General features: G+C 40.8%; 1 protein-coding gene across 1 annotated transcript in view; it reads left to right on the top strand.

The window, feature by feature from the left end:
- FSIP1 (fibrous sheath interacting protein 1) overlaps window positions 1-26481 on the top strand; it is a gene marked incomplete at both ends in the record, with an annotated part of 198872 nt that overhangs the window by 163772 nt on the left and 8619 nt on the right. The window contains one exon of the mRNA XM_082648669.1: window positions 19037-19547. Coding sequence (XP_082504795.1) covers window positions 19037-19547 — 511 coding nt within the window. The remainder of the gene's footprint in view (window positions 1-19036; window positions 19548-26481) is intronic.

Raw genomic sequence — 26481 nt, 5'->3', positions numbered from 1 at the left:
GTCATTCTCTGTAGGCCAGTGGTGCTGATGGAAGATGCTCAAGCTAAAATGGGGCTCCCTGATGTTACTAGGGATATTAGGATCCTGAGATAATGGAGCTTAAGGAGCAGCTCTTTACCATTAGAAGGCAAGGTGGGCAACATGGCTACCATAATAGGCTGCAGGATGGGCATTTTAATTAGAATGACAATCAGGGATCTTTGGAAATGGCTGTTGATGATGGGATCCCTGTGACTGAAATAGATAGGCACTTAGCTATGCTACGTGGTTTTTACAACCAAAAAACTGCATCTTGGGCAAACAGAGGCCTGATTTTACTCATTACAGTAGGTAGTCATAACCTCTCACCTAATCCCCAGACAGGGATCAGTTCATAAGCCCGACATCCTTTAAATGGAAGCAAGGTCAAAAACTTGCTAGACTGGGCTCTACAAAAGAGACCTGAGCGTATTTATTAGAGTAACCAGGGAAAAGGCAATATTAAGACCTTTCAGAGATTAGAAGACACTTGCTCCATTTAAGATACAGCCTCTTTTTTGGAGCAACCAAACACATGCCTTGATATTTGTGGTGCATTTATTTATCTGGCAGATGCTTTTCCTCTAGGCAAATAAGCAGAGAATACTCTAGAAACAGTTTGCTTTTATCTGGTAGGAGCAGCATAATAACTTCACTGTCTTGCCTCAGGGTGGGTGATACCTCCTTTCTGGCACTGTGACACCATTTTGTCCACAAGGTTGTTGCTCATCACACAGGACATCATGCTAGCTCAATATATTGTGACATGCTAATAGGATCTGAAGAGCAGGATATAACAGGTACCACTGATGTCTTGGTGTAAGATAACGTGTGTACTAGCAGGAAGGAGACAATCTAGGCAGTCTGCTGGCATCCGCACCACAGTGAAGCTCCTTTCTCTGTCCCTTACCACTGACAAAGTAACTCTCACCGTGTTATAGATACTTTATTTTGTTGTGAGAAATAGTCCTGAAAGGATCATATGCTGATGTGGTGATGGAAATGAATAAAGGGAAAACTAGTTTGAGAAAGTTATGGTTCTTGGCCAAAAAATGGAATTGTTGGCAAATAAAAGTAAAAAGTTGCATTTGGAAATGGGGCTAGTTTATGAAATCTATAATAAGCTCTATGCAGGTGCTGCTAAGTGAAATTCCTTCAGAGAGCAGGAAGGTTATGTAAATGTATGAGATGGTTGAGGGTAGGACAGTAGAGAGAAGGATTGTCCTGGCAGATTAGAGAATATACACATTCTTCTTGAAGGCATTTAAATTAAAAAAATTTAAAAAACACTAGACTGTCCAAAAGAAACATATTGGTTTGTGATACTACTATGACAACAGAAGTAAGAAAAAGTGATTCATCAAGTTATTTGAGCAAAGATTCCAAATAGTGCAAATATCACTCATCAAGTAGGAGATCAGATTTTACCAGAGAATAAAAAAGGATGCTTAAGTCATGGTATGAGCACATACAGGTGCAGCACATACCTCTCCAAGAAAAAGTATTTCATTCATTAACCAAATTTTGTTAAGCTCCTACTATGTCAAGATACTTTTCTAGGCTCTGGGGATAGAGTCATGAAATGAGCAGTCAACGTCTCTGTCCACATGTTGCTTGCATTCTCGTGGAAGGAGGCAGGCAACAAAACACAAGTAAATTATAGAGAATGTAAAAAGGGGAAGTGCTGTGTATGGAGAGAAATAAGTCAGGGAAGGGGCATCAGGAGTGGAAGTACAGAAGGAAGCTGTTGACCACAGGGTGGTCAGGGAAGGGTTCCATGAGAAGGTGACATTTGAACAAATACTTGAAAGACACGAAGGAACAAGTTGTGAAGATATCTGGAAGGTGGTCTGTTTCAGGAAGATGGACAGCAAGGGCAACATCCCTAAGACAGGAGCATGCCCCTCATGTTCAAGGAACAGCAAGGTAGTGAGGGTGGCTGGATGGAGTGAATGAGGAGGGAAATAGGAGATAAAAACCCAACAGTGACAGGGGAACCAAACTCCTAGGAGTTTGGCTTTTACTCTGAGGAAGCTGGGGACCATTGGAGGATTCTAAGTAGAAAAGCACCCAGTGGTGTAACTTACCTTTTTGATCGGATTCTCGGGGTTGAGAATGCTCAATAGAGCAGCAAGGGGAAGCAGAGAGAGCAATCTGGAGGACATGCAGCATCTGGTGGGAAATGATGATAGATTAGGGTGATAGCACAGAGGAAGTGAGACTAAGTTAGACTCTGGATATGTTTCGAAGTAGAACCAAAAAGATTTCCAGATATATTGTAGACATGGTGTGAGAGAAAGAATGGAACCAGGGGTGGCTTCAAGGTTTCTCACTTGAGCAGCTGGAAAGCTGGAGTTGCTATTAACTGACATGGAGACTGTGGGAGGAGCAGGGTTAAGGGTGAGATCAAGAATATGGCTTCGGACATGTTAAATTTCAGGTGCATATTGCATATCTAAGTGGAGATGTTAAGAAGGAAGTGGGACAGATGAATTTAAAGTTAGAGGACTGGTCCAAGCAAGAGGTACAGATTTGCGAGTTAACCCTGTATAGATGCATGAGATCTCCAAGGTAGTGAGATGAGTAGAAAAGAGAATTGATCCAAGGACTGAGCCCTGGGGCATTCCCCAAGGTAAAGAGGTTGGGGAAATGAGGAAAAACCAGCCAAGGAGGCAGCGGAGGAGCAGCCAGTAAAGAAGGTGGAAAGTTAGGAGAGAGCAGTGGTCTGGAAGCCAAGGGAAGAGTCATCAGCTGTCGTACACTGCTGAGAGATCCGGTAAGACGGGAATTGACCACTGCTTTAGAAATGTGGAGGACATTGGTACCATGGACAAGAGCAATTTGGATGGAGTGGACTAAATCCTGTTTGGAATGAGCTTAAAAGACATTAGAGGGGGAGGGATTTGATGACATCAAGACCGTTTAAAGAAATTGTATTGTAAAGAAAATGAGAGAATGGAGTGGTGTGTGGAGAGAGGTATGGGGTCAAAGGTGGGTGTTTTCTTAAGGTGGAAGAAGAACAAACTTTTTGTATGCTCATAGGAATAATTCTGGAGAGAGAGGGGAACATGGTGATGCAGAAGAGAGTGGGGAGAATTGATAAAGCAATGACCTTGAGTGGGCAAGAAGGGGTTATCTGTCATGTACAAGTGGAGAGATTGGCCAGAGAGAGAAGCATGGAGAGTTCATCTAGGGATGAGGGGCAGCAGGGCATGTGGTATAGATTCTGGTAGATGGGGTGGTAGAGCTTGTGGATGAACTGAAGGGAAAGTCAGGAGCCCATACATATATTTCTGTATTTGTAAATTTGGGGATCATGTGAGTCTCTCTAAAAGAGGTTAGATCTTTTAGGAATGTCAGTGGTCTACTCTGCTGGTACAGTCCTTTCAGTATGTGTGGCAACCAACTGTAGTGTTTGAGCTTACATGAAGATGATGCTAACCGACATCTAATCTTTTAATATCTAGCTTTTAAATATGAAATGTATTTGAAATAAATTCGATTGATAATGTACAGTGGTTTCAGTCTTGAAACAGAGTATTAAAATCCCTAATGAATCTTCAATTTCATGTATTCATTAAAGTAATTAACTACATCTAAAGATTTTCATTTCCACTGGCTTCACAGTTATATATTATTAATTTTAATATGGTAAGTTAGTTATGGGATGATAATTATATTAATACTATGGATTGATAGACTAATAATTTATAAGTACAAAATTAATTTTAACAAGTTAGTCATGAAAAAGTCACTGGCTTTATTAACTAATGAATTCAGTTAAAATGCTTCTTTTTGTGTGTGTGTTACGCGGGCCTCTCACTGTTGTGGCCTCTCCCGTTGCGGAGCACAGGCTCCGGATGCGCAGGCTCAGCAGCCATGGCTCACGGGCCCAGCCGCTCCGTGGCATGTGGGATCTTCCTGGACCGGGGCATGAACCCGTGTCCCCTGCATCGGCAGGCGGACTCTCAACCACTGTGCCACCAGGGAAGCCCTAAAATGCATTTTAATAATTAAAAAACTAGATTTATTTAGTTAGTTGTTTTGGCATTTTACAAGGATGGTCTATGTGGGGAAGATTTTGGACATTAAAAAATGGTAATTATAGTAAGGGAATTTACATCCAGCAAATGGAAGCACTTATATGAATCTGCTTCCCTGTGTTTCCATTTTTTCCAAATGCATTTTGTATTTCAGCTTATCATCCTTAAATTAATTACTATTAACTGCTTTAGGGGAAATTGTGTTTTTACCATGCACACTTGAAGTTAAAACATTAATTTGAAATTTGATTAAAAGGAGATAAAGGCTGTTCATTATTTTGTCTGACTTCCAGGGACAGTATTTTCTATATCATAAAATCAGAAAGTACAAAGATATAAAGCTTCTACTGCTTTTTTTTTCTATTTCTTCAGCCAGGATATTTTAACATATTCAATTAGGTGGTGTTTTCAGTACCACCACACTGAATATGGATTGTACTTGTCTGTCTTGATACCCTGCATATTCCATTCTAAATAAGTGACTCAGCACCCCAACCTGGAGCAGAGACTGGAGCTTGTCCTCGCCTATCACTGGAAATCAAAAGAGAGAATATTAATATGACATGATTGGAAAATATATCCTATGAAAGGTGGGGACCCTATTTTGCCTTGCTTATTTGAAGTATTTATTTACTAATAAAGAACCTTTTCAGAAGGCTCTTTCCCTATAAATATTTATAAAAAGAAATGGTTTTCTGCCATGCTTGTGAGTCTTTCTGTATAAGTACATGAGTAGATTTCCATAATTAAACCTAACCACAAAGACTGTGATTATTATTCAGTTCTGTTTTCATGGCAGACCAAATTAAACCTCTATGTCAAACATGTAGTGAATATCACAGTCATAGGTCCAGAGTGTAGGCTTTTTATTGCACTTGGGAATTTTTGTGAATCTGAAGCACTTTTCCTTGGTCAGTGGAACTAAATTCCTGAAGTTGGTGGGGATGAGGGGGCATCCACAGCTAGGGTGAGTCATTGCCTGTGGAGGGTGATACAGAGAGGACCAGAAGTATCCTCTTCCTTCAGCCAACTTGTCTGTCTGACTACCATTGCTGGCATCTGAAATGTTTGGGAATTCTTTAGGAGTTAAGGCATTGTTATCTGGTCTTCCCAAATAATCAGTGAAGGTTGATTAATCCATTAAACCATTACCTTCCAAAGCCAAATTGAGAGAGCAGAGTCCAGAGGGAACAGGACACAGGGGAGAGAAGGGGCTGGGCTGTATCCTGGGAGGACAGACTGAGACACTGAGTTTAGTTTATAAAGTGAGTGCCACGGTAGAAGGTGGAGGAACACCCAAAGAAAGTTTCGTATAGCCAGTAAAACGTTGCCTTGTGTCTCTCTTGTGCCACAGACATGGTGACACAGAGATGGGGAGGACCCCGTCCCAGTCTTGAGAAACTTAACATCTATCAGGGAAGGCAGATGAAGCGGGTGCTGTGCTGATATAACCTGGCATTCCAGGTTTGGGGGAAGCAGGGGGCAGCTGTCAGCCAGTGGAAGGACCTCTTGTTCATACTTCTGCTTCAAGTTTATGAAGTGGAAGGGACTCTATTAGGCTGTCCTGCTCTATAACATTTTCAGATGTAAAATAGAGTGTGGAGGGGGCATGTCATGGTACCATGCTGCTGCCAGAGCACCTCTCCTGGAAAATGGAGCTTAACCAACTCTTCTGAGCATCTGTGTGAAGAGTAAGGGTATGAAAAGCTCTGGGTTTACATTCTGGCTTCAGTTTTTATTATTTCTGGGCCTTGGACCAAGATACTTAATTTCTCTGAGCCTTAGTTTCCTTATCTGTTCAATGTGGAGAATGATTTCCCAGTTCTCCTCATTGGGTAGTTGGGAGCATGGAATGGAATAATGTATGTCAGCATTCTTGGTACATGGTGGATGGTCCTTGACTTTATATAAACTCTATCCATACCCCAACTCCACACCCCAACCCCAGTGCAACTAACTAATGACCAGGGCTGGTTTGGTCACCTGCCTAATGTAGGACCTGACAACCAGGGAGGTGGAAAGAGTTAGCCCTTTCATATAGCCTCTTGTTCTATGTGGAAGGGAGAATTAAATTCAGAGAGAATATGCATCAAGCAATTTAGATCCTTATGAATTTGGATCCAGTTCACTGCGTGGATTTTTTGTTTAATTCTTAGAGAATTTTACTCCCACAATTTTTGCGTCATAGCAAAACTTGGCAGTTATTGTTCGCAGCATACTATCCTTCTTCTTAGTGGTAGCATTATTTCACTTTCAGATTGGCAAATGTAAAAGGACAGTTCACTGAGCAGCAATATTAGTAGGGAGCTTCGTGTTTATGTAATGACGTCGGGCGTTGTGTGCCATGCAGGCTATACAGGGGTAATTAGATGTTTCAGATACATGTCTAGACTGGGTAAAGCTTCAGGAGCACTTGTTTAACCCTGGGAAAAGCTACAGGTCATCTGTCTGTAACCAGAAAAAGCTCTCCTTGATTAACAAGTTAAACGTGGAGTTAACTCTCTGGTGCGAGATTTACACCCAAGAGGAAAATCAGATCTGATGAGATTTGACAGGACCAATCATTTGTAGCGCTAGACTAGGTCTCACTATATGGCCTCTCTGAGGCTGCTAAAAATGGTATCTCTCAAATATCGTCTACCATCCAGCTGTGGGGCCCGAATTCCCATTCGTAGAATCATGTCTTTGGACTAAGTCATTCTGATTTGAAGAAGCTCCTGTAAAATTTGAGCTTGTTCCTTGGGAGGATTATAGATGGACCTAGATCTCTTTGTCTGAGGGAGAGTAATGAGGAAACACATCTCAGAACAGGTAAGTTTTGATGTGAGGGCAGTGGGACATTTAAAATGGTTTGGGGACTTCTGTGGTGGCGCAGTGGTTGAGAGTCCGCCTGCCGATGCAGGGGACACGGGTTCGTGCCCCAGTCCGGGAAGATCCCACATGCCACGGAGCGGCTGGGCCCGTGAGCCATGGCCGCTAAGCCTGCGCGTCCAGAGCCTGTGCTCCACAGCGGGAGAGGCCACAACAGTGAGAGGCCCGCGTACTGCAAAAAAAAAAAAAAAAGGTTTGGAATTGAGTATACTTTTTGAGGAATGTGTGCTCAGGTGGCGAGGGCTGAGGAGGCAGCATGGGGTCTTCAGATGCCTTAGGGAAGGGAACAGAGCAAGGAGGGGACATTGGTGATAGGGAAAAGTGTCCTGTGCATGAAATAAATGCATTTCACCTACATTCCTCTGCTTCACAAAATTCATCTTGAGTCCTGACATTGATTATTTTGAGCAATTATAAAAGTGTCTTGAAACCAGCCCCTTTCTGGTCCTTTTTGGTTGCTATGGCACTTTCTGGTACTGAAGACTTAATAGCATGTGCCCTGAAGCGTAAGCTTCCTGCAGGGAAGACGAAGATTCATGTTCCAACCTTTCCCTCGTGTGTGTCCTCTCCTGGCATCTGATGGTTGCTGTAGCCCCATATGAATCCATTAGAGTATACAGGACAGTTCACTCATTGCAGATTGTTAGTTGTGACATGATGTGCAAAGCTCTATTCCTGGTACCCCAGAGAGACCCTCAGTGGTAGGGACCACTGGAACTTGGAACATACAGACTTAAGTCGATAACTTCGTAACTGGGTCATCTAGCCACTACTGCTTCTCAGTCAAGCATAGCGTTCCTCCCGGTGTTCCAGCATTGATTGAAATCCTCCCTACTCTGCATCAGGTGCGGTGCTAGCAGCCTCACGCATGTATCTCATGCTCATTTGCATATTGTTAGTTGTTAGTACTCCTCACAACCAGTTGTTAGGAGTCAGCAAGTTGTTGTTTCACTTTTACAGTTTAGACATTTGAAGTTTTGAGAGATCAAATACTCTGCCCAATATGGAATGGAACAGCTAGGAGTGAGAGAGCTGGGGTTTAAACTCAGAAACGGCAGCCTCTATCTCCTACTCTATGCTGTTGTTAAGGGTATTTCCTCTCCAACTGGGGGTTTCTGTTTTTTGGGTTTTTTTGTTTTTCGTTGTTTTTCAAAAAGATAACATGCAGCCTAGGGGACACTTAACTTGGGGCATTTTACCAAATGAAATATCAATGGCTGTGGGAAAACAACATGGAGAAAGGATGCTGGAGATGCATGTGAGATGTAGAGGAATGTCACGTATTTGCACGGCTTCCCCAGCCCTTCATTTTGATCCATCAGTGGCTGCTGACAGGGTAGGGTCTGTTCCTGTTTAACTTTCTTTAGAGCTCTGGCCTGGTCTTGAGCTCTGCCCGCCCAGAATGAAGGCAGACCTCCTCTGTCTTTGCAGTGGATGTGACTTGGTATGGAACACCATTCCATGGCCACTTTTACACCTCGTGTTTGTCTTTTTTTTTTTTTCTGTTTATCTTGACACTCAAACCTAAGCTATGACCTGGGCTGTCTCCCCTTAGCTCCAACTCATATAATCCCTCCAGCTCGGCTTCCTCCCTCTGGCTGCCCTGGGCAGATGTCCTCCCAGGACTCCAAGGGCTTTTCTCCTTTGAGCCAGTCCCTTGGGCAGTGCTCTGCTGCTCCCATCTAGCAGTGGCAGTAGGAACCAGCTATTAAGCCATGAGCCCCAAGGATCCTAAAGCATTACTTTGCCTCATAGGATCTCGACAGTGCTGGCCATAGCTCTGCAGTGTCTGCATGCAGCCAGCTCTGCCCTGGGAGCCTTTGACCAGTTTGTAGAGGCTGGGGTGGAGCTGCTGGCCCAGTGCTCCCAGGCTCATTCTGTGCAGCTCAAGCTGCCACTTCCAGAGCCCTGCCCGCACTTGGAGGCTGTTGCTTACTGTGACTGTCTCAGTCTGGAAGAGCAGAGCCTGAAACTCACAGGCTGCCACTTAATTGACTAAAGCAACACCAGAAAAGCAGAAATGGGGAGGGGGGGGGCTGACAGCGCTGATTGTTTCATCTTGGGGGGACACCTTCAGAGAGAATCCATATGGGGGACTACATTTCAGGGCAGTCCTTCCAGGAGGAGGAAGGGGAAGGATTTTACCCACTGGTTCCTCTCCCCTCTTGGTCAAAGTCTACTCCAAGGGCTGACTGATTTGCACAAGCCTAGAAGTGGCCAGCTGAGCATCTCACACCTCATTAGCAAGTCACAACTCAGCAGCAATAGGGAAGTCCTGGATGAGAGGCAAGAGGGGCATGATGTGCCTGAGGGTGACAGGAGGGGCGTGGCAGTGACATCAATAGCGATACCTGGATCCACAGCTTTGGGGGCAGCACAAGCCTTGTTAGATCCACTCAGCCCAGCTGCAGGCAGGTGCGCAGCTCTGGGTGATGGATAAACCGGGTATGGTCATGTTGGAGCATTTGAATGCCAGTGCAGCCATGGCCCCTGGGCTTGTCTGTGCTGCTAGGAAACTTCTTGTCCATTCAGGGAAATATTCAGTTTCCTTTTCCAGTTCCCAGGGTTGGGCATCTCTCTGAGGGGTCTCACTTATGGGGGTGTGTTACTGAACCAAACTTGGGTCTGCTCGCCTGTGCGTAGTAAAGCCAGTCTCCTGACACCAGGCTGTGGCAAAGGAAAGTGCGGTGTTTAGTGCAGGGCACCAAGCAAAGAGTCCAGGCAGCTAGTGCTTGAAAGACCCAAACTCCCCGAAGGCATTCAGGGAAAGGGTTTTTAAAGAGAGGGTGAGGGAGGGGGGTTGTGGGGTGTGTGATCAGCTTGTGGACCTTCTTCTGATTGGTTGGAGGTGAGGTAATAGGAAGTCAACATCATCAACCTTGTGGTTCCAATCAATCTGGGATCTATGCGCTGGTGGCAGCATACAGTTCCCTTCCTCCATCTGGTGGGAGCGTCAGTACCTGCAAAACAGCTCAGAATATTATCTATAAAGCCCTTGAGGAGGAACTAAAGGTCCTTGACTTTGTTTAATGGCTAAACTATTATTATTTGGTCCTGTTTAACTGTTCTCCTTCGCTTCTGCATTTTTTCATGTCTCTGATTAAACTTATGCTTTGGTGGAGTTTCTCTACAGACAGAAGGCAGGCGGAGGACATGGGCGTGGGGGAGTCCTATTCTGGGAAGGGCCCTTCGGGTCCTGCTTGGCGACAGGTGGGGTCCAGCTGAGGGTTCTCTCTGATTGGGGCCATCTAGATAATGCTACCATAGTGAGACGCTGCACAGCAAAAGGCAGAAGAGTTGTCCTCAGAGCAGCTGATGAATGTGGCACTGATCACCAATCGAGGGCCCATGTCTCTGGAAAGCAGAAGTCCTCTTGGTCAGAGCCTGGAGGCTTTGTTCGATCCGTTGACAGGCCGTGTGAGGTCAGGTACTACCTTTTAGGCCATGCTGTGTCTCCACTTTGTTTCAGCGCCAGTAGGTGGCCTCGTCCGTGTCCTCCTGGGCTGGGTGTGAGTTGTGATCCGTTATCCTCCTTAACTCCTGTTGGATATCCTCGCCTGACCTGACCTTAAATGAGCCCTTGTTGGGGATGGTCCTGTGGTGACCACGGCACCACTGCTTCTAGGCTAGCCCAGAAAGCGCATGCTGAAGATCCCGGAGACAGAGTTCTGAGGTCACCTTCTCCTTAATGGGAAGTTTACATGATGTCAAGAGAAGTATTTAAAGTTCTGCAGCCCTGTGGGCATACAGGCATTCTTTAGTTTAGTTTAGTTTTTAATATTGGAGTAGAGTTGATTAACAATGTTGTGTTCATTTCAGGTGTACAGCAAAGTGACTCAGTTATACATATACATGCATCTATTCTTTTTCAAATTCTTTCCCATTTAGGTTATTACAGAGTATTGAGCAGAGTTCCCTGTGCTGTACAGTAGGTCCTTGTCGGTTATCTCTTCTGACGATACCATATCGCTCTAACTTGACTCATGTCCCAGCTGACCTCCGACAAAAGGGTGAAGCTTTAAGCATTTAAATAGCTAGTGGCTCTCTTGACTCTGACCCCGTCATGACCTCCTCTGACCCAACTTACCTCTACATAGTAAAAATAAACTTCAAACTGAGAGTAGAGAAGACCGTGCAAATGATTTTCATAACTGTTACTATCCGATAAACTAGCCATCTTGCATAGCAGTGAGAATTAGTTGTTCTAAAAGTAACATACAGGATATATTTCCCCAGGGAGTGGGGGCTGGGTGGGTAGGTGGGTGGGTGCTCCAGCCCCCTGTGACCAGAAGAAATGCTCTGTGTACAAACTTGCTCACCTCATTTCTGAAAACCTCCTGGTTAGCTTTGTTTTGCTGGGAGAATGTGGGACAGGGGTGCCAGGCTCCTTCCAGCTGCAGAGCTGGAACCCAAGCCTTGTTTCTGGCAAGGAAGTGACAGATGTGCTACAGAAGGGCCATTCCAGTGACTCACTCAGAACAAGGGGAATCTGATTGAAGTTGATCTGCTGTCTCTACTGCTAAAAAACAGCAGCTGCTGGAAATGCTCAAGTGATAGTTTCCCCCCAGAATGGAAAAATGAGAGCCCTTTTCCCCCATCATTCTTTTAGAAACTGAAGTTGTGAAGTCGATCTATCTGTCCTCCAGGCTCATCTGCACCCTTCTGACTATGTCATCAACTAAAGCTGAGTTCCTGGCCCCTTTTCAAATTGGAGGAATGGAGGATCCCATACCCTGCTTCTAGATCCTCCCATCCATGCCCACCCTTCCTTTATACACTGGGATCCTGCTGGCATCCCACCCTGCTCGTCCTCTTAGAAACAGAAAGCCTGATGTCATGGATACCAGCTCTGGCACCTAGGCTGGGAAGAACCATCACCGACTGCTCACGGGCACAGCAGCCTTTCATGGAGCAAACACATCAGGCAAACCCTTCCAAGCCCTGCCTCTCCTAGTCATTCGGGGAAGATAGGTGGCCTGGGCAAGGGGGGTGTCCTATGCTGCTACATGGTTACTTTGACATGGCAGGCCCCGCATAAAAGCGGACTTCCAATACCATCACGACATTTATGAACTCACTTCAGAGCCGCTCATCTTGACCTATTTCACACACTGTTATTCTATCCACAGATCCTCCAGCTTCTGACCTGGGGGCTGACTCATTTTCCTGTTTACAACCTGGCCTCAGCCCTTATTCCTAATGTTTTACATAGTTTCTCTGGCAGTGACCTTTTGACTAGAGTTCAGAGCCTCGTCTGGCTGAACAACCTCTGACTATTCTGGGTAAAAATATGCCAGATCTTGCCTGGCTGCCGGGACCTTTGTGGCCTCTGAAGAGCATCGTACCTGCCAGACTTGCCTCTGTGTGACTGGGGTAGCCTCAGTGTAAGAGAGGAAGGGCGAAGAATAGGATAGGGAGGGAAGGAGCTAAGGAGGGGGAAGGGTGAATAAGCCTGTTCCTTCTGGGAGTCCTTGGCAGTGTATCCTTGTTGATGCAGACATTCAGAGGAACACTAATCACTTACCCCCATCATTTTCAGGCTTGTTTACTCTTAAGAACCACAAGTGATGTGACTCTGTTGAGCTCATATGAGCTGATTAGGAGCATGTTGACTTGAAAGTGCTGTTCTGTAGTCCACCTGGAAGTCTTACCATTCTGTCTACAAGTGAATATTTTCTGACAAGTAATTCTACTTTTATATCTCAGTTAGCTATTCAGTGAGTGCTCAGACTGAATGAGATAGTTGACGTTTGGCAACTCCTTGATTCTTAATCCTTTAGTTGGCTATAAAACTTCATTAAGTGTCAGGTCCCTTCTATTGGTTATGTACTTAATAGCAATTCTAGTTTAGCAATGTGGTAGATTTATTTTGGGGTCCCTGCTCTGCTCATGCCTTCTTCTTTGGGAAATCCCCCTTACACAAAAGCATGGACTTGAGTGGCCAAGTTCATACTATGTGACCCTCACCACAGGTGATTGGACTAGTGGTAAACACTTGAAACTGACATTTCAGTCCGTCATTTGGTCAGTGACCAACCAGGTTATCTTGCTTGAAAATTTGAGCTAATAGACATAGAGACCACTGTCAGTCATTGGTGGGTGACAGACTCTTAATGTCATGCTGATTGCAGACCAGAGTTAACTCATGCTACCTGGGCAAGCTGAGGTTGTGAGAGAGCAGAAACCTTTAATAAGCAGAGAAAGCTGGTTTGCAGAGAGGAGCATGCATCAGACAAGCAGTGAGTTAAGAGACCACAGGGACTCAGTAAGAGAACGACGACGCACATGACTTTGGTTCCTGGGGGCTTCTCATCTCCAGACCCCAACAGGCCTGTTGATACTTCATTTCCTGCTTATTGGTATCCATGAGGTGACTTCTTAGATCCTACATCAACACTCACCTCTACTGCCTGAGATGAAGAGATTTCTAGACAAGCGAAAGCTAAAGGAGTTCATCATAGCCTACCCTGTTTTGGGGGGTTTTTTTGAGATAAGGATTTCTGTCCCTAATGGCTAAAAAACCTTGACTAAACTACTGCTTAAGTGTTGCCAGCAGTGGCTGCAACAGAGAGTTGTAAACTTATATATTGGTAATTAAGCAAAGGGTGGGGTGTTTTCTAGCTGTTTATTTTAAAGTAGAACTTGATGTCATTGAAAGCAATTTATATCCACACTCTTGCTGTTAATCATTTAGGGCTTCTGGCTTCCCACCATTTTCTCACTTGTGATAAATGTATTGGCTTTATAGGGTGGGCCTTTAGGAACTTAGTGTTTGTGGGGGAAAAAAACCCCAACATCAGACATAAGCTTACATCAAAGGACAAAATTGCCTCTGCTAGTTTGTAATACTTGACTTTCTGGTTATCTGCACCAGAGACATAAAATCTTGATTGCCTTGTCAACAAATCCAGTACCAAATGGGTGGAGATTTTTATGGCTGGGGAAACTCCACATACCTAGCATAGGAGGGGAGGCAGGGATGAAGGTCAGGTAATCCACAGCCTGTGATCCCTTACCAGCAATTACAAGTTACATTCCCCATCAGATTTAGCTCCTACACCAAACTGGTATTTCTATGGGTGGAGAAGTATAAACAGTGGGCACCCTGTGAATGGAGGTGGGGTTGTCTTTGTCTTTTTTTCCTGAAGTGAGCTGAAGTAGAGGACACCGTGTAAATCTGTGTAAGATGCTGAGGTAGTTGGGGTAATAAAATCCAAAGTTAAGTGAAATAATCTACAGGAAGGGTTTTTAATATCTGAGGGAATGGACAGAAAAGTGAATGTCAGTTGGGAAAAGGATACTTAGAGAATGGTAGAGGAAGAACTCATTTACAATGAGAGACTAGGTAAGGCATTTAAGCTCTGGACCCAGACTATCTGGATTCAAGCCCCACCACGTAGTAGTTGTACGACCAAGGACGAATTACTTAATTTCTCATTGCCTCAGTTCTTCATCTATAAAATGGGAATAACAATAGTATCTACTGCATAGGTTTGTTATGGAGATTAAAGGAATTGATACATGTAAGATGCATAGGGCAGTATCTGGCCCAAAGTAGGTGCTTAGTAAATGCTAGTTTTTATTATTCTGTACGACATCACCTGGGGTGCCAACAAGACCAGCAAGATGCATGAGAACGAACACCACAAGTGTTCTATAGTTTTTTCCTGATGAGAAAATCCAATACATTTACTCTATGACTACAGAGTACGTGTGTTTTGGCTAAAACAAGAAAGAAGATCCATAAAAAGACTATTTAAATGAGGATGGGAAAAGAGGGGCTTTCACAGAAGGAGAGAAAATAGATTGGGCTCTGGTCTGGAAAAATGAAGACTGAGATGCACTATGATGAATTTCATGAACGACAGGAATAGCATGAATAATAACTTGTTTATGAAATACTGGAAAATTAGAGCTGGCATGAAAGACGAATACTTTGAGGTAAAGACTTGAACAGATGGTTACTTGACTGTGCTTGCACAGTGAGTCAGTCGTTGAGATACGGAGCTTAATTAGTTCAGAGTTTGAAATCAATCTGGATGAAAGGTGTGGGTTATGGCCCCGGACCTATCAAGGGTCATTAGGGATGTTTGTGATAAGCCCCATTTAGTCCAGTTCCGCATTTGTAAATAACTTATATTAATGTAGTACTTAGCCATTTCAAAACACTCAGCAACCTTCCACAACACTGATTTACTGAGCATGTACTGTGGGCAAGACTCTGCAGGGAATCAAAAGGTGAGAAAGATGGCTTGTGTTGAAGGTTCTGATGTCTTACCACCCAGAAACACTGTAATGAAATTAATTTAATTTGAGAGCTTAATATACTTGGTTTACTTGTACTTACAATGTTTTGAGACCAGAGAATTTTTAGTTATTTTTTGAGTTCAAGATAGTATTGTGAAGAAATTAAAGAAATAAAAGTTCTCTTTTTGTTATTGTTTTCATAAATTCTACCCAGGTGACATTCTGAGGTGCAATAGAACAGCTTATTCTAATATGTATTTTTAATTTTAGAGTAGTTATTCATAAAAAGCAATTTTAGAGCTACAAGTTAACGTAGAGATCATCTTCTTCAATTCCTTTTTTCACACCTGCAGTAAATGGGTCCCTTAGGTGATACGCACAAGGTGGCAAAGCTTGAACTGAAGCTCAAGTTCTAGTCTTTTCTTTCCCATTGGGCTGCTTCCCCCAGAGGATCAGGGTTATTGTAGTTGAGCTTATTTCTGTGTACATACAGACTCAAATGTGTTATGCTTTATCTTGGAGCACCCAGAAGATTTACTGTGAAACCAGTGAAGCTTAAGCTTCAGGGGCCCTCTCTTGTATGAACCTTGAGTGGGGAGAGGAAGCTAGGTTGCAGTCAGGAAACATAAGCATTTCTGGTAAATGACCTAAAGAGATAGTGTAAGAGATGGACTTGATGTTTCCCCCATTAATTTTTTGTGATCTTTTTCACATTCCAAAGAAGAAAAACTCACTTTTATACCTATTTTCTATTTGCAATTTTGTATTCTTTTTCTTAAAGAAGTACCCTCCCCTGCTCCAATATCACATAAACTTCAGGCTCCATGAAACCTGGATCTGCTTCTGATGCCCAAAGATATAGCCAGTTGGGAATTTCATTTTAACATTCCAGAGTTTTATTTTTTTATTTATTTTTTAAAAATAATTTTATTTATTTATGGCTGCATCGGGCCTTCACTGCTGTGCGCGGGCTTTCTCTAGTTGAGGTGAGTGGGGGTCTGCTCTTCATTGGGGTGCGTGGGCTTCTCATTGTGGTGGCTTCTCTTGTTGTGGAGCACGGGCTCTAGGCGCACGGGCTTCAGTAGTTGTAGCACGCGGGCTCAGTAGTTGTGCCTCGCGGGCTCTAGAGCGCAGGCTCAGTTGTTGTGGTGCACGGGCTTAGTTGCTCTGTGGCATGTGGGATCTTCCCTGGACCAGGGCTCAAATCTGTGTCCCCTGCATTGGCAGGTGGATTCTTAACCACTGTGCCACCAGGAGAGCCCCAGATATTTATTTTTAAATTAATTTTATTTAAAATTTTTGAATGCATTTAAATCACTTTTATATTTTATTTTAAGTTAATTTTACTTATAGTAATAAAATAAATAGTTGTGTTAAAATGTTTTAAACAAAAATGATAGCTCCTTGCCCATTCTTCCCCATTTCTTAGTTTTGCTCTCCAGAGTCAACCCCTTTTAATTCCTTTAGAAGGTTTCCCCTGCTTTAACTCTATATTATTTCTTAATAGCTTGCCTTCCTAATTGATCAGTTTTATATCAATTTACAATGACCTGACATTTCATATCAATAATATGATGGTACTGTATTGTTATATCAATTATATATTGACTTCCTATAATTATAGCCAAGGGTTTCACATTGTTACTCCAAACATTCCTTCTCTCTCCTACCACTTCTCCAAAATAGTTAAATCACAATTTTTGGTTATCCCAGTCATCACTATTTATATTATGATGACTGTGAAAGCATCATTTACAGCAAAAGCAAGTAGTATACTATAGTATCCTTTCTTGTACAACTTTTTTGTTTGTCCTAGAGTTAATAATTATCTTATTTTCTTTTGCTTAATTTTCTGTTATCTATCTGAAAAACTAGCTTTCTGTTTTCCCCAGAGTTCATAATTGCTTTATTTTTCCTTTTACTTAAATTTCTGTGTGTCTAGCAAAATATGTCTTCAGAACTTCCAAGCATCTATCCTATCAATATTATTTGGGGACATGAGCAAACATATCAGATGATCTACCCATCTTCCACCTCCCCCTCTTTTATTCCCCGCCCCTCCCAGAGACCTCCTTCCATAATCCTTCACGCTCTTGCTCTAGTATGGACTGATTTTTTTCTAGGGTCTGGAAATTTCATATGTTAAGCCTTTGGTTTGGATGTTTGCTGAGGATGACACTCAGTGGACGGTTTCTAAATCCTAGGGAATTGTTTACTCATTATAAGGAATTTTATATATGCAGATTTTGAAAGTATATTTTAGTTATCTAGTACCATATAAGGGCTGCCTTCATTTTCTAGTTGACTACATTTACATAGTAGGGTGAAGGGAATGCTCCTGTGCATCTGGATGCATGAAATGTCTAGTGATTAAAAGTAGGATTTGCTAAAATGTAATTCAACCTATTTTTTTTGACGTGCATATTAACCTTAGGGTGATTTACCTGAATTTTGAATCCCAGGTGATTATTAAGAATATATTCCCAGACAATTTCTTGTTACTCTCAAACTCATAATGGTACTCGCCACTATGAAAACTGGTTTTTAATATATGGAAGTTAAATATAATTTTAAAACACATAATATTTTTTAAAAGCATGATACAAAATTTGTTTAATGTACTACTTTTTGTTAGCTGCATTAGAAGCATTGCACAGTAATGGGGAATTAAATATACTAGTTCTAATAACAGCTCCGCCCCAATACTTTATACATGCAGAATATTTGGTTAATTCTTACTGTGTCCTACAAAGTAGACCAACAGCATTGTTTTAATTTACTGAAGTAGAAATTAAGGCGATTACAATTCATGATTAGGTTTTCTTATGGGAATTTCTTGTTTTCAGATAATTCATTCCCCTGTGAAGGAGGATTAGTGTTGTCCTAGATAATCCACCATGTAAATCAGGGACAGTGCTGATTCTTTAAAGAAGGAGAAATTTTTTTCAGTGTCTTTCAATATATTTCAATCACGTTCTTTTTGACATTGTTGCAATTCAGGTGGCATGCTGTTCAGTTGAATTCTTATAGAACATAGCTCTGTACTTCTGTTTGATTTATTTCCTGAGAGCATCACTGGAAGAGAAGAAATATTTTTAAATCCTTAAGATCTTGGTTGAAACAATCAGCCCTGATAACATCTACAAGCGGAGATTAAATGTGTATGATCAAATCCTCTTCCCAGAATGCACTGCTATTGGAATGTCCCTGGCCTCTGTCTAGGCCTGTAACATTGAAGCAACTACACATCTCAGGATGCACCACCCCTTCACTCTTCCTTTTCTGTCTTTGGTAGTATTGTCCACTGAAAGTTGTAGACAGACATAGGAGTGGTGAATCCCCAGGGGCAGGTGAATCTGCCCTGTTTGCCTGATATAGGAATTGGGTGGTGATAGGGTTTACACCAAGGAGTAGTGGGAACAGAGAAACACCTACTGAAGATTATGGCAGGATTCCTGGCTATTTATCAAACAGCTGCTTACTTACTACCCTGTTTGATGCCCCAAGACTGATAAAATCGAAGGTGCTTTTCTAATATCTTCATTTCAGCTCCAGGTACTTCTATGTGTAGAGGGAGTGTTAGTGGTTAATTTGGTGCTGCAGTTCATTTCCATCCGTGTTGTGGGACTTTTATCTGGATCTTAGTATGTGTGATTGATTCTAAACTTATTCTCTAGGCATGTTGTACATTTCCCCTGCAATTTTGGATACTTTAATATGAATGGTTTTGTTATTTGGGTGTTTTGAGTAAAAGATTTCCTGTTACTTGCATTTGTACTACACTACTGGAAGCTTACCAAAGTTAAATGCGTTTACTTAATCAATTGACTATGAAAACTTTTGGTTTATTTCACCAGTTAGATTCAACATCACTTCTCTCTGAGGAACAGTTAAGGTGTCTTCTGGATGAATGCACACTTAAACAAAAATCCATGATTAGACTGTCTTCAGAAAGAGAAAAGAAAGACATTGAGGATATAACACCTGAGTTGCCCCAGCTTTCCAGATCTATTCTCTCTCAGTCACTAGATGAGTCAAAAACAAAGGTCAAAAGCACTGAGGTGGAAGACGCAAATATGCCTGAGAATGCCGAAGGTGAAACATCTAGAGGCTACTATCTGACCAAAGCCTCGACTGGGCATTTTATGTCAGAAGCTCTTGTCGTTGAAGCAAAGAATATGAAATGCCTCCAGCTTTCTGAGGACAAGGTTATTGGTGACACAAAAGACTATTTTATGTCAAAGACTCTTGGCATTGGGAGACTGAAAAGGCCCTCTTTCTTGGATGATCCACTGTATGGCGTCAACGTGAGCCTTTCATCCGAAGACCAACATCTGAAACTCAGCCCTCCAGAGAAACCCAGACCAGGTGAGGCTTGGAGAATACACTGAAAATAATCCTTACTAAACACTTCAATATAAAGGTAGTATAGTTTAAAGTAGAGTAGGATAAGGAGGTATGCTTGAAAGTCACAAATGGGGTCAGTTAAGAGCATTCTAACATATGAATGTATTTGTTAATGTTCATATCAAGATTGAGAATAGTACTCATATGAAATGCATTATTCTTAATGGTAGCTAATACATATTCTTGATGATTATCCAGAAAACAATGTTGATTTCAGAGGAAAAGAGAAATTAGTTTGAATGGATACAAATAATTTGAGTAGATTTGCTTAGTATTTTAACTTCCAAATTTCAGTGATGAAAATTTGTTCCAAGGAATGAATTTGTAAAGTGCCATATATCATTGTGGTTTTGTTCGTTTCTGTACGCAAACTTCCCATCCCAGCTACTTGTATAGTGTCAGGCTTTTTGTTTTTCGTTTTCATTTTGAACCAGTGTTGCATCTTACAATGGTACAATGGTACAGGATACAAGTACTATGGGCAGTTTTTTTGATATAAACAAATATTCAATTATTTATTTATGTTAGAAGTCTAACATAGTCTGTGTTGTATTTGTTGAGTCTATTTAAATAGCTTCAGCTTTTCCTCTCGTGTAGATTACTCTAAAATATATTGTCTATTAAATCTATATCTATTACCTATTAAATCTATAATCTACTAATTTTGAACTAACTCCTCAGCCCTGTATTTCTAACTGCCATCTAGATATGGCCTCAAACTGATTTCCTCATTCTTCCCTCTCAACTCAGATTGTCCTCTTGACTTCTGTTACCTCAGCCACCCAGGCTTCAAATCTGAGTCATCATTGAATCGTCCCTCTCTCTTGCTTCCCACTTCCAATCTTCCAATCTTGTTTGTTCTGCTCCTGCAGTGTCTCCCATGTCCATCCCTCCCTTGCTCTTCCTACCACAACTGGACCAATGCGATAACCTGATCAGGCCTCCCTGCCTCTGGTCTCTCCTCTCCTCCTGCCATTGTCAACCACCTAAACTAATTCCCCCAAAGTACAACTTTGATAAACATACTTCCCAGCTTAAAAAGCTTCTATGACTCTCCTCCGCCTATTGAATGAAGTCTGAATTCTTGAACAGGCCTGCTGTTCAAGGCCTCCACACTCTGACCTGCAGTTCCCTTTGAAATCAATCTCTATCTAGTGCCCTAAATGTTATTCAGGTTGTAGCTGATCTGGGCTCAGGATTCCCAGTGCTTTCCCATGTTGCTCAGGCCCCTTTCTTCTCAGGCTTGTTCAGGTATCCCTTCAATAGTAGTTGAATTCTAACCCTATCCTCTCTGAATGTAACCTTCCCTCATCTTCTCTTTTAAAAGTCTTACTTCTCTTCTGAATGTCCAAGGGTATTGATCACATCATTTTACACACACTCTCTTGACATCATTTGGCACACACACCCACACTTTTTCTCCCTTAGAATTGTGTAACCTTTTTGAGGACAGGGGTCCTATCTTCTGATTCATTGTTACATCTTCTATGATGTCCAAAGTGCTGCCTTAAATCAAGTGCCTGTTTAATAAATAAAGGAATTTAAATTATCCAGTTTTAGAATAATGCACTGAAAGTATGGTTCACATTTATTCTTTGCATTATGAATGAAAGCAGGTGGTATGGCTTAAGAATTATGCAAGCCTCACATTCTATATAAAGATTTGGAACCTTTTTCTTTTTTTCTTTTGGTGAAATTCCACAAGCCATGCAGTTTTTACCTAGCAGCAGAGTTCACTTACAACGTGCAATTCAATTAAATGAGTGTGGTCTGCCTTCTCCCACCAAGATCTTCATTTAATAAATACGCCATGAGAACTTCGTTCTACTCTTTTTCTTTCTTTCTTTTTGTATTTTCTTTTCTTTTTGGACAGAAGATTTTCTTTCTTTTTGGACAGAAGGTTTTTAGTAGAAACAAAGTATCTGCATTTCCCCTTTGTCTACTGTAATCAGACTTACTCAGTTGGGTATGATGATTTACTGTCTATGAGGTCTCATTCCCGTGGAGTCAGTGTATGGGGCTTTGGAACAGCATTTTGCTAAAATATAACTTTACTTCCATGTGAATGGCAGTCACACTGATGTATATTTGTCACTGAGAAGAACATGGAAAGATGGAATGAACTAGAACTTAATGTGACTTAATGGAAAGAAGCTATGGTGGCTTACCTATAACTTCAGAAAACATGCCTCTGATGGTGCTAGATAATCCTAATGTTTGATTAAAATGACCCTGTGAGTATGGAGGCTTAAGATGGCATAGATGTGAATATATGAACCAATTTTACTTTCTGTTTATTACATAATAAACCTTAAGGAATAGGTCCTACATTATTATTTTGAGAGCAGGTCAGCCTATCTGAAGCTGGAGTTTTTCTTTTACTAACCTCAGCATTTACAATTATTAAAATAACTTGCTAATCAGTTTATTCTAAAATACTAAATTGGACATTATGTACTTTATGCAAAAATGAACACCAAAACATCAAAAATAAACATGCTAAACCAGTTTTCTTGGCAAAAAGCCCTTTAAAGATGTAATTGTAACAAGAAATTGCAGTGTGTTCAGGTGTTACATTATATTCCCTCTCTTTCTCAGGAAACAGATATGTGTGAATATGAGTCAGATGAGATTTCTGTAAGCATAGAGGAAGAAAATAGAACCATTTATCATTTTCTCTTTAAATAGCAAATATTATTGATATGTAGTTTTCTTTTCCTTGATGAACTGAGTCTGTTACGAATATTAAAATTCTGCTTCTAAAAGGCAGAGTCAGATAAAACTTCAAAAGGGACCAAGCCTAGTGACATTGAGGACCAGTTTCAATTGTGGTATTGAAAATAAGGATTTGCTTCACAGATGTTTTAAAAGCTTCTAGTGTGAAGTACCTCATTTTGTTTTTTTTTTTTTTGAAATACAGTTGATGTACAACATTACATTGGTTGTAGATGTACAGCATAGTGATTCAGTATTTTTACAGATTATACTCCATTAGTAGTTATTACAAGATAATGGCTACAATTCCTTGTGCTATACAATATATCCTTGTTGCTTATCTATTTTATACAGAGTATTTTGTATCTCTTAATCCCATAGCCCTAATTTACCCCTCCCCTCTTCCCTTCCCCCTCTGGTAACCACTAGTTTCTTTTCTATATCTGTGAGTCACTTTCTGTTTTGCTATATACATTCATTTGTGTTATTTTTTAGATTCCACATGTAAGTGATATCATATAATATTTGTCTTTCTTTGTCTGACTTATTTCACTAAGCATAATATTCTCTAGGTCCATCCACATTGCTGCAAATGGCAGAATTTTATACTTTTTATGGCTGCGTAATATTCCATTGTATATATATATTTATAACACTTCTTATCTATTTGTCTGCTGATGGACACTTGGGTGGCTTCCATATTTTGGCTATTGTAAATAATGCTATTATGAACATTGGGGTACATGTATCTTCGAATTAGTGTTTTCATTTTTTCTGGGTATAGACCCAGGAGGGAATTGCTGGGTCATTTGGCAGTTCTATTTTTAGTTTTTTGAGGAACCTCTGTACTGTTTTCCATAATGGCTGCACCAATTTACATTCGCATCAACAGTGTACAAGGGTTTCCTTTTCTCCACATCCTCTCCAACATTTGTTATTTGTAGGCTTTTTGATGATAGCCATTCTGACAGGTGTAAGGTGATATCCCATTTTGTTTTGATTTGCATTTCTCTGATAATTAGTGATGTTGAACATCTTTTCATGTGCCTGTAAGACATCTGCTTGTCGTCTTTGGAAAAATGTCTATTCAGATCTTCTGCTCATCGTTTGTTTTTTGATATTGAGTTGTATGATCTGTTTATGTATTTTTCTGGTTGTTTGTTTTTGTTTGTGTTTTTTTGCGGTACGCGGGCCTCTCACTGCTGTGGCCTCTTCCGCTGTGGAGCACAGGCTCCGGATGCGCAGGCTCAGCGGCCATGGCCCACGGGCCCAGCTGCTCTGCGGCATGTGGGATCTTCCTGGACCGGGGCACGAACCAGTGTCCCCTGCATCGGCAGGTGGACTCCCAACCACTGCGCCACCAGGGAAGCCCTGGTTATGTATTTTTGGTATTAACCTTTTGTCAGTCATATCATTTGCAAATATTTTCTCCCATTCTGTAGGTTGTCTTTTTGTTTTGTTGATGGTTTCCTTTGTTGTGCAAAAGCTTTTAAGTTTAATTAGGTCCAATTTGTTTATTTTTGCTTTTATTTCTTTTGTCTTTGGAGAAAGGTCCAAAAAATTTTTGCTACAATTTATGTCAAAGAATGTTATACCTATGTTGTCTTCGAGGAATTTTATGGTTTCAGGTCTTACATTTAGGTCTTTAATCTATTTTGAGTTTATTTTTGTATATGGTGTGAGGAAATATTGTGATCTCATTCTTTTACTTGTAACTGCCCAGTTTCCCCAGCACCACTTCTTGAAGAGACTGTCTTTTCTCCATTGTATATTCTTGCCTCCTAGGTCATAGGTTAATTGAACATAAGTGTATGGTTTTATTTCTGGGCTCCCTGTTCTGTTCCGTTGATCTATGTGCCTGTTTTTGTACCATGCTGTTTTGATTACTGTAGCTTTATAGTATAGTTTGAAGTCTGAGGGTGGTACCTCCTGCTTTGTTCTTTTTTTCTCAAGATTTCTTTGGCAATTTGGGGTCTTTTGTTGTTCCATCTGAATTTTAGGATTATTTGTTCCAGTTGTGTGAAATGTCATGGGTATTTTGATAGGGATTGCATCAAATCTGTAGATTGCTTTGGGTAGTATGGACATTCTAACAATATTAATTCTTCTAATCCAAGAGCACAGGATATTTTACCATTTCTTTGTATCATCTTCAATTTCCTTTATCAATGTTTTATAGTTTTCACAGTATAGGTCTTCAACCTCCTTCGTTAAATTTATTCCTAGGTATTTTATTCTTTTTGATGTGATTTTAAAAGAGATTGGTTTGAAAAGGGAAAACTTTTTTCTGATAGTTCATTATTAGTGTATGGAAAAGCAATAGATTTCTGTATATTAATCTTGTATCATCTACCTTGCTGAATTCATTTATTAGTTCTAATGGCTTTTGGGTAGAGACTTTAGGGTTTTCTATATTAAAGTATCATGTCGTCTGCAAATAGTGACAGTTTCACTTCTCCCCTTTCAATTTCTGTGCCTTTTCTTTTTATTGTCTGATTGCTGTGGCTAGTACTTCCGATACTATGTTAAATAGAAGTTTCAAGAGTGGGCAACCTTATCTTGTTCTTGAATTTAGAGGAAAGGCTTTTAACTTTTCTCTGTTGAGTATGATGTTAGCTATGGGTTTGTCATAAATGGCCTTTATTATGTTGAGATATGTTCCCTCTAGAGCCACTTGGATGAGAGTTTTTTCATGAGTGAATGATGAATTTTGTCAAATGCTTTTTCTGTGTCTATTGAGATAATCATGTAATTTTATCTTTTCTTTTGTTAGTGTGGTGTTTCACATTGATTGATTTGCAGATACTGAACCATCCTTGAATCCCTGGGATAAATCCTACTTGATCATGGTGTATGATCCTTTTTGTATATTGTTGGATTTGGTTTGATAATATTTCACTGAGGATTTTTGCATCTATATTTATCAAAGATATTGGCCTGTAATTTTCTTTTTTTGTAGTATCTTTGTCTGGTTTTGGTATCAGGGTAATGGTGGCCTTGTAGAATGAATTTGGGAGTGTTTCATCCGTTTCAATTTTTTTGGAATAGTTTGAGAAGGATGGGTACTAGTTCTTCTTTATATGTTTGGTAGAATTTACCCATGAAGCTATCTGGTCCTGGACTCCTGTTTGCTGGGAAGTTTTTTTTAATTACAAATTCAATTTCACTACTAGTGACAGGTTTGTTCAAATTGTCTGTTTCTTTGTGAGTCAGTCTTGGAAGGCTATATGTTTCTAGAAATTTGTCCATTTCTTCTAGGTTGTCCAATTTGTTGGCATATAATTGGTCATAGTATTCTATTCTGATTTTTTGTATCTCTGTGGTATCAGTTGCTTTTCTTCCTTTTATTTCTTATTTTATTTGGGTCCTCTCCTCTTTTCTTCTTGGTGAGTGTAGCTAAAGTTTTATCAATTTTGTTTACCTTTACAAAAGAAAGCAGCTCCTGTTTTCATTGATATTTTCTATTTTGGGGGTCTCTATTTTATTTATTTCCTCTTTGAAATAAATCCTTCAATTGATAAATCCTTTATTATATCCTTCCTTCTGCTGACTTTGGGCCTTGTTTGTTCTTTTTTTTTCTAATTCTTTTAGGTGGTAGGTTATGTTGTTTATTTGAGATTTTTCTTGTTTCTTGATAAAGGCCTGTATCTCTATGAACTTCCCTCTTGGAAATGCTTTTGCTGCATCCTGTAGATTTTGGAGTGCTGTGTTTCCATGTTCATTTGTCTTGAGGTATTTTCTGATTTCCTCTTTGATTTCTTCATTGACCCATTGGGGTTTTTGTGGGTTTTTTTGACCCATTGGTTTTTTTAGTAGCATGGTGTTTAGTCTTCACATGTTTGTTCTTTTCCCATTTTTCTTTTTGTAATTGATATCTAGTTTCATACTGTTGTGGTCAGAAAAAATGCTTGATATACTTTCTGTCATCTTAAATGTGTTGAGACTTGTTTTGTGGCCTAGCATGTGGCCTAGCATGTGCACTTGAGAAGAATGTGTATTCTGCTGTTTTTGGATGTACTGTCCTGTAGATACCTATTAAATCCAACTGGTCTATTGTACCATAAGACCACTGTTGCCTCATTGATTTTATGTCTCAATGATACATCCATTATAGTAAGTGAGGTGTTAAAGTCTTCTACTATTAATGTATTATTGCCAATTTATCCCATTTATATCTATT

This window comes from Grampus griseus (genome assembly GCF_964374135.1).
Source record: "Grampus griseus genome assembly, chromosome: 2".
In the NCBI taxonomy this organism is placed as follows: domain Eukaryota; kingdom Metazoa; phylum Chordata; class Mammalia; order Artiodactyla; family Delphinidae; genus Grampus; species Grampus griseus.
Note: the sequence above shows the minus strand (reverse complement) of the source record. Positions and strands in the feature narration are given on the sequence as shown.